Below are 12,223 nucleotides of genomic sequence, written 5' to 3'. Positions count from 1 at the left end.
TATACAGTATTCTTTATACAGCAACTTTTGCATGTGCTTGAGCGCTTATTTATTATTCTGTTCTTAGACTGTATCAGGAGAAGCTTCCAACCAGCTCTCCTTACATTTCCCAACACACAGTCTGTACCCTAGAGAGCTGATAGTCAAGATAGGCAGGGAACCAAAGCCAAGGAGAAGAGAAGTTACTCATCCAAAATCAGGTGCCAGAGCGTGGAGCAGAGCAGTGCTCTCCTGACCGCTCTCACAGTGCCCCAGTGACCGGACCACACCACCTCTCCAAGGTGTGTGGTCTGTAATCATGAAGGATCATGTTGCACTTCTTTCATTTACTGTAAGAGCTGTTTAATTGCTCTGAACAATTACACTAGTATGCTAAGAGACGAAATAGCTTGCTTGGGAATATTTTAAAGATGCAGTTTTTTCAGCAAGTTGCAGATGCCATTTGGAAGAGACTTGGCACTGAGGGTTTAATGCACTTCAGCTCTTCTGGAATGTAGGTTACTCAGGTCTTTTTCTCGCCATCACTTATTTTACATTTTTTAGTTGCTTTTTATTTTGCTGTGTTCCACCTGCAGTTGGCCTCATTTAACCGACATGGTTTAGGTGGCTATTAAGATTTTAAAAGAATACCAAAATTCTGTAACAGTTAGCTCAAGTACTTTGGAATGTCTTACCAAAAAATCCCCCAAGCCTGGGTCTGTCTCTTCTGAAATGTAACATTAATTAATTCCCACGTTCTGTCTGCTGCTCGTAGTCCCTCCAGATGTGCTACTAGGAATAGGCTGGCTCCCTGGTTACAAGCCATCTGGGCTCTGTAAACTGATTTGCACTTATATTAAACAATAAGTGAACAGAATGCGGAAGAGTTATTAAGGCAAATGTACATTGCTTATAAATCTTAAAGTAAAATATTAAAACGTAGTAAATGGGAATGGAATGTGCAAATGAAGACCTGCTTGTTTTTAATGAGTTTAGCTGTGACCTTCTCGATTTCAACCAAAAGAAAAGAATTTTATTTTTCTCTTTAAAAAAAAAAAAAAAAAAAAAAAAGAAAAAAAAGAAAGAAACTATAAAACTGCTTACAGAAGTATCTGAGACAAAAACAAGGAAATATAATGTTCTAAACTTGACTGGTCCAAACCACTCAAGCTGCTGTGACAGCTCATAAAACTGAGAGTAGTTTTTAACTGGACTCTGTTTTACATTGCCAGAGTGAATTTTCCTTGCAGGAAGTAGCCAGAAGGTTTATTTAGTTTCCAGACTGCTGCTTTGATCTTTCCATTCTGTCACTTCTCAGGTTACATAGCCCTTTTTCACTGCAGTAAATCTGCAACAGTTAATGAGAATAAAATTTCCTCCTTCTCACTGATCGCATGCTGTTAAATGCCAAACCACAGCCAGCAGCATATTTGCAGAATTCAGCTGCACTGTACAAAAACAGCACAATCAGTTTAATCTTGTTGTTTTTGTAATTCATTTTATTGAGCTTTCCTTTTTCAAGTGACCTATTTTATCAAGACAAGTTGGTTGTAAGGCCAGACCTGGAAGAAAGATTTAAAACTGTAATAAAGTGAAGGGTGTTTTGTATGCTATATATAAGTATGCTCATGGGATTCAAAATTAAACCTACAATGAGTAGTTTTGAAAAGTCCTGTACATCAGTAGGGTATTTCGTATGGTTATTATCTGAACTGAACATGTGCTGCGAACAAGTCTCTGGTATAAAAATTAATGTAACATATAAAATTAATTTCTTTGCCAAATAGTTAAAATTGTTTTGATACTAAAATTTGATTCTTAGAATCTGTGTTTATCAGCTTCAGCCATTCAAGTATGATGACTGGACTACCCTTTTCTTTTCCCTCTGGAAAAATGCCTTTTTTTTTTTTTTTTTTTATATATCTCATGGTTAAAAAAAAGGCAAACATCTAGTTTAGAGACTTTATTTGGCTCTGGGTTTTGAGCTTTTAAAGTTTGGGTTTTTTTGGTTGTGTGTTTTTTTTTTTTTAAGACTCCTTGCCCAGACTTTGGCTTGGAAACATTTTTCGTTCATTTAATTAAAGTTGAAATTTTTGCATAATAATGCTACTCTGAGTTACAGGTCTCCCAGAAAACGTTCCACAGCTGTATTTGTATCTGGCTTGTTCTCTCATATATCCAGAGTTAGCCCTAAGAAAGCAAGCAGTAAGAGACATAGAGATTTACTTCCTTCTTGGTTTACACTAAAATCATCACTGATTTGGGATAGATTTTAACAAGACTTCACTAGGGCCCTGTGTTGATATTTAAAAGTGGTTGAAATCTGGACAATCATCTATGGTGGTAAAAAATACTTAAAGTTATTAATCAGTAATAATGCTCCAACTGCATTTGCTGTGTGCTCTAGTGAACACTGCAAATCCCCTAGTAATGTTAACTTCCAGAAAAGACTTTGAAAGCTTTTATTGGCTGCAGCTGTAAGTCAAAGCAGAACAGATTTTTTGACTCTCCTTCCCTCCAGCATCTGGATTAACATCCACATTGAGTTGCCTGATTTTTGGTGCTGAGCCCTGGAGACAGCACAACTATCAGCCAGTAGCCTGTTGGCATGGATCTTCTGGGCATTTGTGCCTAAGAGGGAACTTTTTTCCCCATTTTTATTGAAGCACAGAGCTGAGTGGCAATGCTTGGACTTGAGGAGCTTCTATAAATTAATTTAAAGGAATAATTCTTCAGCTACAAGTGCTTCAATGCAAGGCACCGAAAACTTGCATTTCCACTTCAGCTGTTTATCTCAGAGGACATTTTCACAGTGACTCTGCTCTGTAACCTAGTACAGGAAGCAAGAAACGCTTCCTGTCTGGAAATGGGAAGGCTAGTCAGGAGCCTCTGGAAATCGTTGACCAGATCCTGAGCTGATCTAGTCAGTGACACCAGTCACCTCTGCGAAGTTGCTACTTCAGGATCTTATTCTGCTGAGGCTGAAGCTTCTGTACCCAACAGAACCCTGATGTTTCTGGAGCTCAGTAAAAGACATGCTTGAAACCTTCCCAAGCCAGACATCTTACTAGTTTAAGACTAAGGCAACGCACTCTTCAATTTATGGACTTGACACACATATTTTGGACTGTGCAAGGAGAGAAGGGGGAGGGAAGGCCATCATCTTTGCTTTTTATTGTTTGTTCCTCAGGGCTTTTTTATTTGTTTTAGTTCTTAATTAATTTTTAAGAATTGGATATATCTAATCAGTGAGTTTGGCCAGTTGTTGAGCCAACAGCACAGGAGATGTTTCTGTCAGGCTTATAATGGAAAGTCAGAACTCTTGGTTTCCATTCCAGCTCTGACTGTGCATTTGACCTTTTAACAAATCCTGTACAGAATAGCTGAGGAACTTCCCATCCACGTGGTGGAGCTGTGAGCCTGGGTGAGGGAATGCCAGTGACGTTATCCCGATGCCCTTCAAAGAGACAAGACAGCCATATGAAACAACTTGAGTTCTTGACTTGCTGTTTTGCCTCCCGGCTGTATTCTGGATTTGTTGCCTTTCTAGCAGATCAGAAATATTCTTTTTTTTTTTTTTTCCCCTCCTCTTTGAGGGGTTTTACAGAATAAGCAAAAGTCTTTTCTATCTACATCAGTCTAATTTGAGTCTTCTCATTACTGTAGTTTGTCCCTTTAATGTCTGGGGTGTTTTTTCTTTCAATACTCCAATGGGAAACTGAGGTCATGGAGAAAAGGAGCAACTTTCCTGGGATCACACAGCAGGTAACTGACAGAGCAAGAAACTGAGCCCAAGTCCCAGGCTGCTTTCACAGAGCTGGGATGGCAAGCTCTATGTCCTTCAAGCAAGGCTTTTACTGAATTTGGCTAGGCAAGGTCATTTGTTTTTAGTTCAGTGCTTTCTTACTATTCATTTGGGAAATATATATTTTATTATTTTTTTAAATGCTGCCTCCCCACCAGTGAATTTTGGCATGCTTATTGCTTGGTGCATAGCTGGAGCCTGACACAGAAGACATAGTGCTCATTTCTCTTCAATTGTCAGATTTGCATTTGTTCATAATTAAATGGCAGAAACAGCAGTATTGTGCTGAGATACAACTGGGCACCAAGTCCAGAAGCAACTGGAAACTTTTAAGTCATTAAGTTGCACTGAAGAAGGCTGGATCACATAGGAGAGACATGGTCATATCCATAAAAGCTCTATCATGATGCACAAGGGAGCTAAAGTATTATTGCACAGGTTCATCCTGACATTTTCTATCTTTTGAGCAGATTCAGTATTAACTGTTTAAGGAACATTAATATTCAATGCTAACGTAGACATGGACTTGGTATTTGTGGTGTGCAAAGTCACAGTCCCTGCCATGAAACTCCACTCCCACTTGAGCTTGAGGGATAGAAAGCATGGGGAAAAAAAAGCTTCACAGATAGGGGAGAAAGAAAGTAGGGGCTGTGAGAGGCAGAATTTAAGAGACTTGTGGTTTATAGTTTAACGTCATTACCAGTAATGGGAGAATCTACAGTTACAGGACATTATATAAAGAAACACTGTTTTTTCTAAGGCTTCTCAGTTGTATGCTGTTTCTCCATAACCCATGGTTTGTGCTCTTACTCTGAAGGACAGAAAATTATGGTCAGTGGAAACAAAACCGGAGGTAGCTGGCACATAGAAGTAAATACGATCATCTTCTCAATGTCTAGACTCTAAGCAAGGGGAAAAGCAACCAGTTTTATGCCACTTTCTGATGCCCTTCTCTCTTTCATGACTGATGTTATGAAAATTTGTTATCCAATGTTAGCTGACAGTGAGTACCAGCAGAAAGGCCAAAGAGTCCATGGGTTTCACAGGCTTTGAGCCTTGATTAAAGTGTGTTTGTTAGCTGGTTACCTGCAAAGGATTAGCTAAATATATCTTACCTGAAGATAATTTAAGAACTTGGAGGTCTATGTTTATACTATGGAATTCAAAAACATTTCCTACCTCCCGTGCCTGAATCATCACTGTACAGGGTCAAGGCCTGGATGCCCCAGCTCCCCCTGCTTTTCCATACCCTGGCCTCTGTGCAGAGGAGACCTGCAGAGGGAGGGAGGAAGCTGCAGCATTTGCAAACTGGTCTCCTAGTTGGGCTAGCAGGACTGCAGCCTCTGCCGCATCCCATATGTGATTATACTGCCCTGCACTGCAAGCATTGCGAGACAATGCTAGACCTACAGTCTAGCACTTTTCATCAACACTTTAAAAAAAAAACAAACAAAAACCACCACCAACAACAAAAAAACCCCACTGAGAGGAGAGAAAAAATACAGACTTTGCTGTGCTTGTCTCGAGAGGAGAGACTGGTGTACCGTTTCTATGGCTTAGGTACCTCCTGAGGGAAAAATACAGCCTTCGGTCTTCATCTGAACATAACTTTTGTCTGTTATACACAGGAACTTCAGAGAGCATTATAGATTACAGGGGTTTATGGCATGAGAGTTTATAAAGCAATATAGGATGGTAACTGTACAGTATGTTATCAACAGTGCTGTCACAAGTAGATTCACAGAAGGGGAACATTAGGACTTAAAGGATGCGCCGCACAAAATTCTGAATGCCTGCCTGGGGTAGGGAAAGGGATGTTTTGAGAGTGAAGACTGTTTTTTTAGAAACAATAATAGAAGGAGTATAAAGGGAGAAAGTACAGAGGAAACAGAGGGGTTGTTATGAACTGTACTGATGTCAGGCTTCTGAAGGATGTTCAGAAACCTTCTGGTTGAAACCCCATTCTCTGATACTCAGGATCAGTTTTGCAAAGCTGCAGGTGTGATCAATGGCAGCAAGAAAAGGTGCCATGTGTGTAAACAGGGGCCTCAGGTTTACACCTGCAAATAAACCCTCTCAGTGGCTCACTTGAGCATCTGGAGAACTTTGGGTGTGATTCCCTCATTAGGCCTTGGTAGGGTTGCTGATGAGTTGAGGGCTGTAAGTAGTGTTTGCTTGGTCTTACCAAGATCAGAGGACCTAGTGAATTATAAATTTATAGATCTTTTATAATTTTGTTATAAAAATAAAATCTATTTTATTAAAAAACTTGTATACCCAGTGAGTAACTGGGAGCCTTTCACATGTGAGGCTGGTACAACACTTGCTGATACAGAATAAGTAGGAGGGATTGACAGGCTTTTAGAACGGGTTTAGGATGAAAAGAAATGTAGCTGAAATTGTGGCTCTGCTGGAAGCACCATATGCATTTAGTTTGGATTTTGTTTCCAGTGGGCAGTGATTTCAGGGTGCTTGATTTTGGGCTTCCAGCGATGAAAAGGAGGAAGTTCGGGCCCTGAAGTGTAAGCTCCTAAACTGATGTTTCACCCTCTTAAGTCGAAGACTCTCTTCCTGGGCCACCTTTGCCTGCACAGGCACTCACAGCCCTTTATAGTAGTCTGGTACCAGTCTTGCCATACTGCTTCATGCCTCTTTCGTGAGCGTGCATACCTGTTTCCCAAGCAGTGTTTCTTGCTGGGATCACTCCAAGATCCATGTATCCTACTGGGGGATTTCCAGTTGGATTTCAAGGAGTTAGTTTTGACCAAGAATTTCCCCAGTGACCCGGGACTTGCATTTCTGAGGCTCTGGTTATGCGGGAGGAATTAGTACCTGGTTTAGAGCAACTTGTCAGCACCAGAACTAGTCAGAGTGTGAACGGGAGTGTGGACAGGCTCAGGTGTCTATCGCATCAGGAAAATTTAAAGAAAGCAGCCTTGCTCTGTGGTCAGTCTGCACCCAGGTGCTAATTACCCTAGTTCAGACTAAGCTCAAGAGCCTCTCTTCCTGTACCGTGCACTCACAAGCAGCGAAGATACCTGAGCAGGAACCCCAGCAGAGGGTAGCTGGCAGAGTGCTCCCTGTCTGAGGCTACCAAGTCTTCCAGACGTACCAGAAAACCTCTCTAGTCTCTGAGGCTCTGGATGCAGGAGAGAGTTAAGGAAAGCAAGTATTTTGTGGACACAGTGAGATGCTGGCTGGCATTTCCTGCTGTGAGGGGGGATGCGATTGGTCTTTACATTTTAAATTATGTCAGGGCACCTAGGATCCTAGATGGGCATATTAATTTGGGTGTCATGAATCAGACTAAGTATCAATAAGCAGAGCTGTTAAGAAATCTCTCCTCACTCATGCACATCAGGAACATTTTCCTCTTCGGCATGTGTTCTTCAGTTCCCCAGCAGTACAAGCAAATTGGAAAGTTCAGCTGTCATTTGGGGAAGGTCATAGATCACACTAGCAGCCTGAGTAATCCAAGAGGTTTTAAGTATCATAGCATTTAGTTTAAAGTGAAATTTGCTCTGACAGGGGCTGGCAGACCAATAGGAAAAAGAAATATTTGTGCTTGGAGAAGTGCATGTGTAGAGACCGCGAGTATAACTGATGGCTGGAAGTGATTTCAGTCTAAAAAAAACAAATCATTAAGAGAGTGCATAGGGGTAAAATACACAGTTCATATTTTAAAGGGTCTCAAAATGAACCAGCAACTGAGGTTAGCAGTACATAGTAATTAGCTGTGCTGTTCACTGTTTAACTCCCTCAGCTCCAGGCATGGTGGTAAACTTTGCACAAGAAAACAGTTGTGCTTTTACAAAGCGGTTAGCAAGCACCTATCTCTCTGTGTGCATGTGTGCAATTTTGAGACAAAACTGCCTTATCTTGCGGATTAAGACAATGGCATAAATAATTTATCTGAGGAGCTCGTTGTGGTGTCGTCCGTATCCGCTACAGGGATTGCATGCACTTCTGCTAGGTACGTAGATGAACAGGGCTGACTAACAGGAGCAAAAAATGCCAATTTGTGGATGAATATTGTTGCCTTGACGGCATAATTATGTGTCCCTAAATTTCTGGGAAGACAGGCTGATACTTGTTCTACTGAGTTGCCCTGTAGATACTGTATAAATATGGCCAATGAAACATTTTCCCTAGGAGCAAGTTTTGAAGTTGATTGCTGGTATAAATCTAAGAACACATGGCACAAATCATGATCTCAGGCCAATTGTTACCCAACAAGTGTTTACAGCCGAGAAGTTACCATCTTTCCTGGCTCTACCCTTCTGCTGTTCTTGGCAGAAGTGGCAAGGATTCATCAAGACTTGGTTTTTAAACCTCTGTCTCCACCTCCGTAGGTTATGCTTGCAGAGTCATTGCCCTTGGCCTGCCGGCCTTATGAGTAAGCCAGACTCCAGTCTCCAGACGCGTGTTTGCCGTTTTGTTGCCCTACCCCTCAGTTACCTCCTGGGTTCAACAGCCCTTCCTTCAACTAAGAGGACAAGCGTTTTGCTACAGGCTGCCAGCGCAAACAATCAAATAGGCAAAGCTGGTATGTTTCAAGAGCACTAACATGTAAAAATGAAGCCAACGTTTTTTTGAAGCCTTCATTTACTTAAGAGAAATATTTAGATAGGAGAGAGTGGTGATTTGATCAAGGTGTTTTAATGTGATTTTTTTTTGATCCTTTCTTTTTATTTTTTTTTAACTGTCCAAAGCAGTTATCAGCTGATCCATCTCTTCCAGTTTTCTTCAGGACACTAACATATGTCTAAACCATTTGGAAATAACTGATACTCCTCAAAGTTTAAACTCTAGGGATCTTTACCTAATTACTTACACATTTATAAAAAAAATATTTAAAAAATTATTTGCTGAGAATGTGATTGAAACCATATTTTCCCTGCTTTTGTTATCAATTTAAATACATTTAAAACTTCTCTGAATAAGGATTATTAAACTGGAAGTAAGTGGAACAGCTCTGCCTGCAGTGATGGAGACCCATTGCCACCTCGTGGCTCTGTGTCGTTATTACCTCACCCCCCAAAAAACCTCCAATGCTATTTTAGTTAAGTAGCGTATAACGGAGCGACCAAAAGAAATTTTTCAAACTCTGGAGTATCAAGAGAAGCCACATTTACATTTAAGAAGAAAGTTCTCCTTCAGGATATGTCCCCGGCCACTGACACTCTCTGCCACAGTAAACCTGAGGATGGCTACTGTTGTCTCCCCTGTAAGCCAAGGTATGTCCCCCACTAGCTTGACTTGCAGCCAGCAGCCTCCCTGCCTACAGGACTCGCAGCCTAGTCACCTACACCATCTTTCCAGAATTAAGATTTCAGTAGTTAGGGGCTCTTTCCATTTCTGCTATTCTACCATACTCATAATAAAAACAACATACCCACAACTAATGTTGTTATAGTCACAGAAAAAAACATTGACAGATAAACCCAGAAAAGCATTTTCTGTTAAAATATCTTTTCTTTATAAATCGACTGTAGATGCTTTAAGGATCCTTGGAAGAAAACAATAGAATTCCTAAGTTTAAAGATAGCCTTAAAGGGTCCTGCTTCTCTGCAGTGTTACACATCCGGTATCACTGGCAACTGGGAACTTGTAGTCGCACAACAAAACTGGATTCTGCACTTCCAAATCCCGCTACACCTTCTTTTAGTATGTTATTAACTCCTAATACTAACAGTACTGGAAGAACTCTTAAAAGAATTGGCATTGTTTTACAGTAGTTATTCTGCTTGTTTGTTTTCTGAACTGCCAAACAAACTAGTCAGCTTCACGCTAGGTCCTTGTTGGCTTGTTTGGAAGAGCTTTGTGGTCTGTGTTCAGAAAGCTGTACCTAATGGCAGCCCTTTTGAGGGCTCTTTGTCTAATCCTTGTGCGTACTGCAAATCAGTAACAGTGGTAGAAGTGGGGACCATCTCTAAGGTGAATGTAGGGTTTGGTTTCTGGAGGTGAGAGTTATATGCAGACAAAATAACAGGACTTCTCTTACTCCTTTCTTTCATGAGTCTTTTAAAGCTTCAAGCCTGCTAATGAGAAAGCTGTTGTTTGCCAGGTACAAAGGAGGGACCTGGGGAAGGTATCTCAGAGGTCATGAGCTCATTTCATAATGGGCTTGGAGAAAGAGTAACAGGACTTTTGAGTCCTGTTACTTTTCGAGAGAAAGGTGTGGAGCCAGAGGCATGTGTTCACATAGCTTTGCACCGCTACCAGGTACACTACTGTTCCTCTGCTTCTCTTTGCCGTGTTGATCAGCCTTTAAGGTCAGACTGATGGCTCTGTGTACAAGTTACGCGACAAGAGCATTGCCAGTTCAAATACAGACAGGCAGATGTGGAAACAGCAAAGCATTTTGAGGGCGCTGCATTTCTTAAGATACATTCGGGTGAAACAGAATGATTTCCTCTGCAGTTTGGCTTCTCAAATTTCAGCCTCAGACCTTTGACCTTCACCTGATTATCAGAATATCCCATGAGTGAACTAGCTTCCTGAGAAACCAGGCACCAAGGATCCTCTTCTAGGACCTCACGGAGGAAACAATCTGAGGAAAGTATCTTTGCAAGGACAGAGTTATGGACATGGTCCCCCACCACTTCAGCTGAGCCCTTTCAGTCCAACCAATTCAGCGGTGCCAGCTTTTTGCTGAGCCAGGGCCTGGGGCCCACCCATTGTACATCTTCTTGATGGGTCATTCTTTCCCAGCCTTGACTGTTGCATAACCCATGGTCCATATGTATAATTGGCAGTAATGAGGTTCAGCTTTTCTCCACTCCAAAAGCACTTTGGTTCTTTGTGTTTTGACAGTCTTCAGAGGGGAAGTTCAACTCCTTTCAATGCATCTTTAGTCAGACAATAAATCAGAATCCTTTTCCATTTGTCCTTCTACTGAAGTGGAAGTTAAAAAGTGACATAACTATGAATAGGCAGTAATCCAGTATCTTAGGCAATGTTCATTTTTCCTCTACCTCCTGCATGAGAGTAATTGTTGAGCATGAAATATGTGCCACTTTTCCCTGTGCAGTTCTTGTGCTTTAGTATCTAATTCATTGCTGTGGGACTTTTTTTGGTGTAAAAGATGCTGTTCTGTATGAAAAATGAATTATTCTGCCTCGTTAATACATAGCCTTTCAGTATATGATGAATTCTTTCTGCCATTTGGCTGTCAATCTTGTATTCCACCAGAAACCCTGTCCTTTGCTGAACTATGTTGCTGTGCAAGATAGTCTCACTTTCTCAGTTCTAGCTGGTATTTTCCCAGGGGCTTCAGAAATGTACTGAAGGGAGGAAGTTGGATTATTCAGATGTGCTGTGTAGGGCAGGGTTACCAGTGGGCTTTGCAAGAAGCATGCTTGAAGCCTTTCCTGAAAGACATGTTAACTTTAATGTACAGGTAGAGAAATTAAGTCACAGAAGTAAAGTCCTTTGCAGTAAATCCATAAAAGGATAGGAGGGAACACTTCTGTGTCTTCTGAAATTTCTGTTTGACCTGAAAGCCTTTCCTTGGTAGGAGTTGTGTTGATTTTTCTGCGGCATTTCTTTTCACACCAAGGGAAGAGGAGACAGAGCAGTGCTGGCTAGAAGGGGAAGACACCTTGCAAAGTTGCCTCACAAAATTACCTCTGTGGCAGGAAGAGTTGGAGACACCAGCACTGCTGCGCCTTCCCTACCATACAGAAACCTACAGTTTCTCTCTGTTCTTGTTTTGTAGCATCGGGGTCGATGGATTTGGTCAAACACCAGGGGTTCCTGGCCGCCCAGCGACGGCGTATGGATACCGCCCGGATGAACCTTACTACTACAGCTATGGAGCACGATAAAGCAGCCTGCTCTGCAGTCCAGGGTGCTGGCACCTGCCCTGGAGGAACCAGCATGTGCGTGGCCGGCAGTAGATCCATCCCTTGGTAATGCATGATTGTACCACGGTGGGTCCATCATTACGTATCCTTTGGCGTGTGTAGCTCCGGATAAACCTAGCCTTTCTGGGTCCAGCATGTTAGTGACAGTGTTTACTCTTTGGTTGCTCTTTGTTCTCATTTTTGTACAGCATTTGCTCTGTGACTCGAAAGCAAGAATCGGAAAGCTACTGGACTGGAAACTGTCACGTTATGTATATTAAGCTACTAATTTAATTTCTATTAAATATAAAAACCTTTGTGGTCAGCAGTGGTGAATGTGTTTCTAACCAACGTTTCATTTGTTTTACAAGCCATTTAAGAAGAATGCATCCTGTGAAGTGTGATCCACATGGACTGTTTCCCTCTAGCACTTAAGTAACAGGAACACTGTTAAGCCCCAACATCTCCTGGCACTGCCCTGACACATAGTTACCAAAGTCCAGTCCAGGGTCTGACAACTTTAATAATGGAAAAATGGCACAGACTCACTCCCTGGACATTCAAACATTTACAATCTAGTTTAAATGCTTGA

General features: G+C 41.5%; 1 protein-coding gene across 1 annotated transcript in view; it reads left to right on the top strand.

Moving 5' to 3' along the window:
- KIFAP3 (kinesin associated protein 3) overlaps positions 1–11,613 on the top strand; it is a gene marked incomplete at its 3' end in the record, with an annotated part of 74,606 nt that extends 62,993 nt beyond the window's left edge. The window contains exon 20 of the mRNA XM_082002614.1: positions 11,505–11,613. Within this exon, the coding sequence (XP_081858740.1) occupies positions 11,505–11,613 (109 nt within the window). The remainder of the gene's footprint in view (positions 1–11,504) is intronic.
- Between the last annotated feature and the right edge of the window lie 610 nt (positions 11,614–12,223).

Source organism: Phaethon aethereus (assembly GCF_964289735.1).
Source record: "Phaethon aethereus genome assembly, chromosome: 8".
Taxonomy (NCBI): Eukaryota; Metazoa; Chordata; class Aves; order Phaethontiformes; family Phaethontidae; genus Phaethon; species Phaethon aethereus.
Note: the sequence above shows the minus strand (reverse complement) of the source record. Positions and strands in the feature narration are given on the sequence as shown.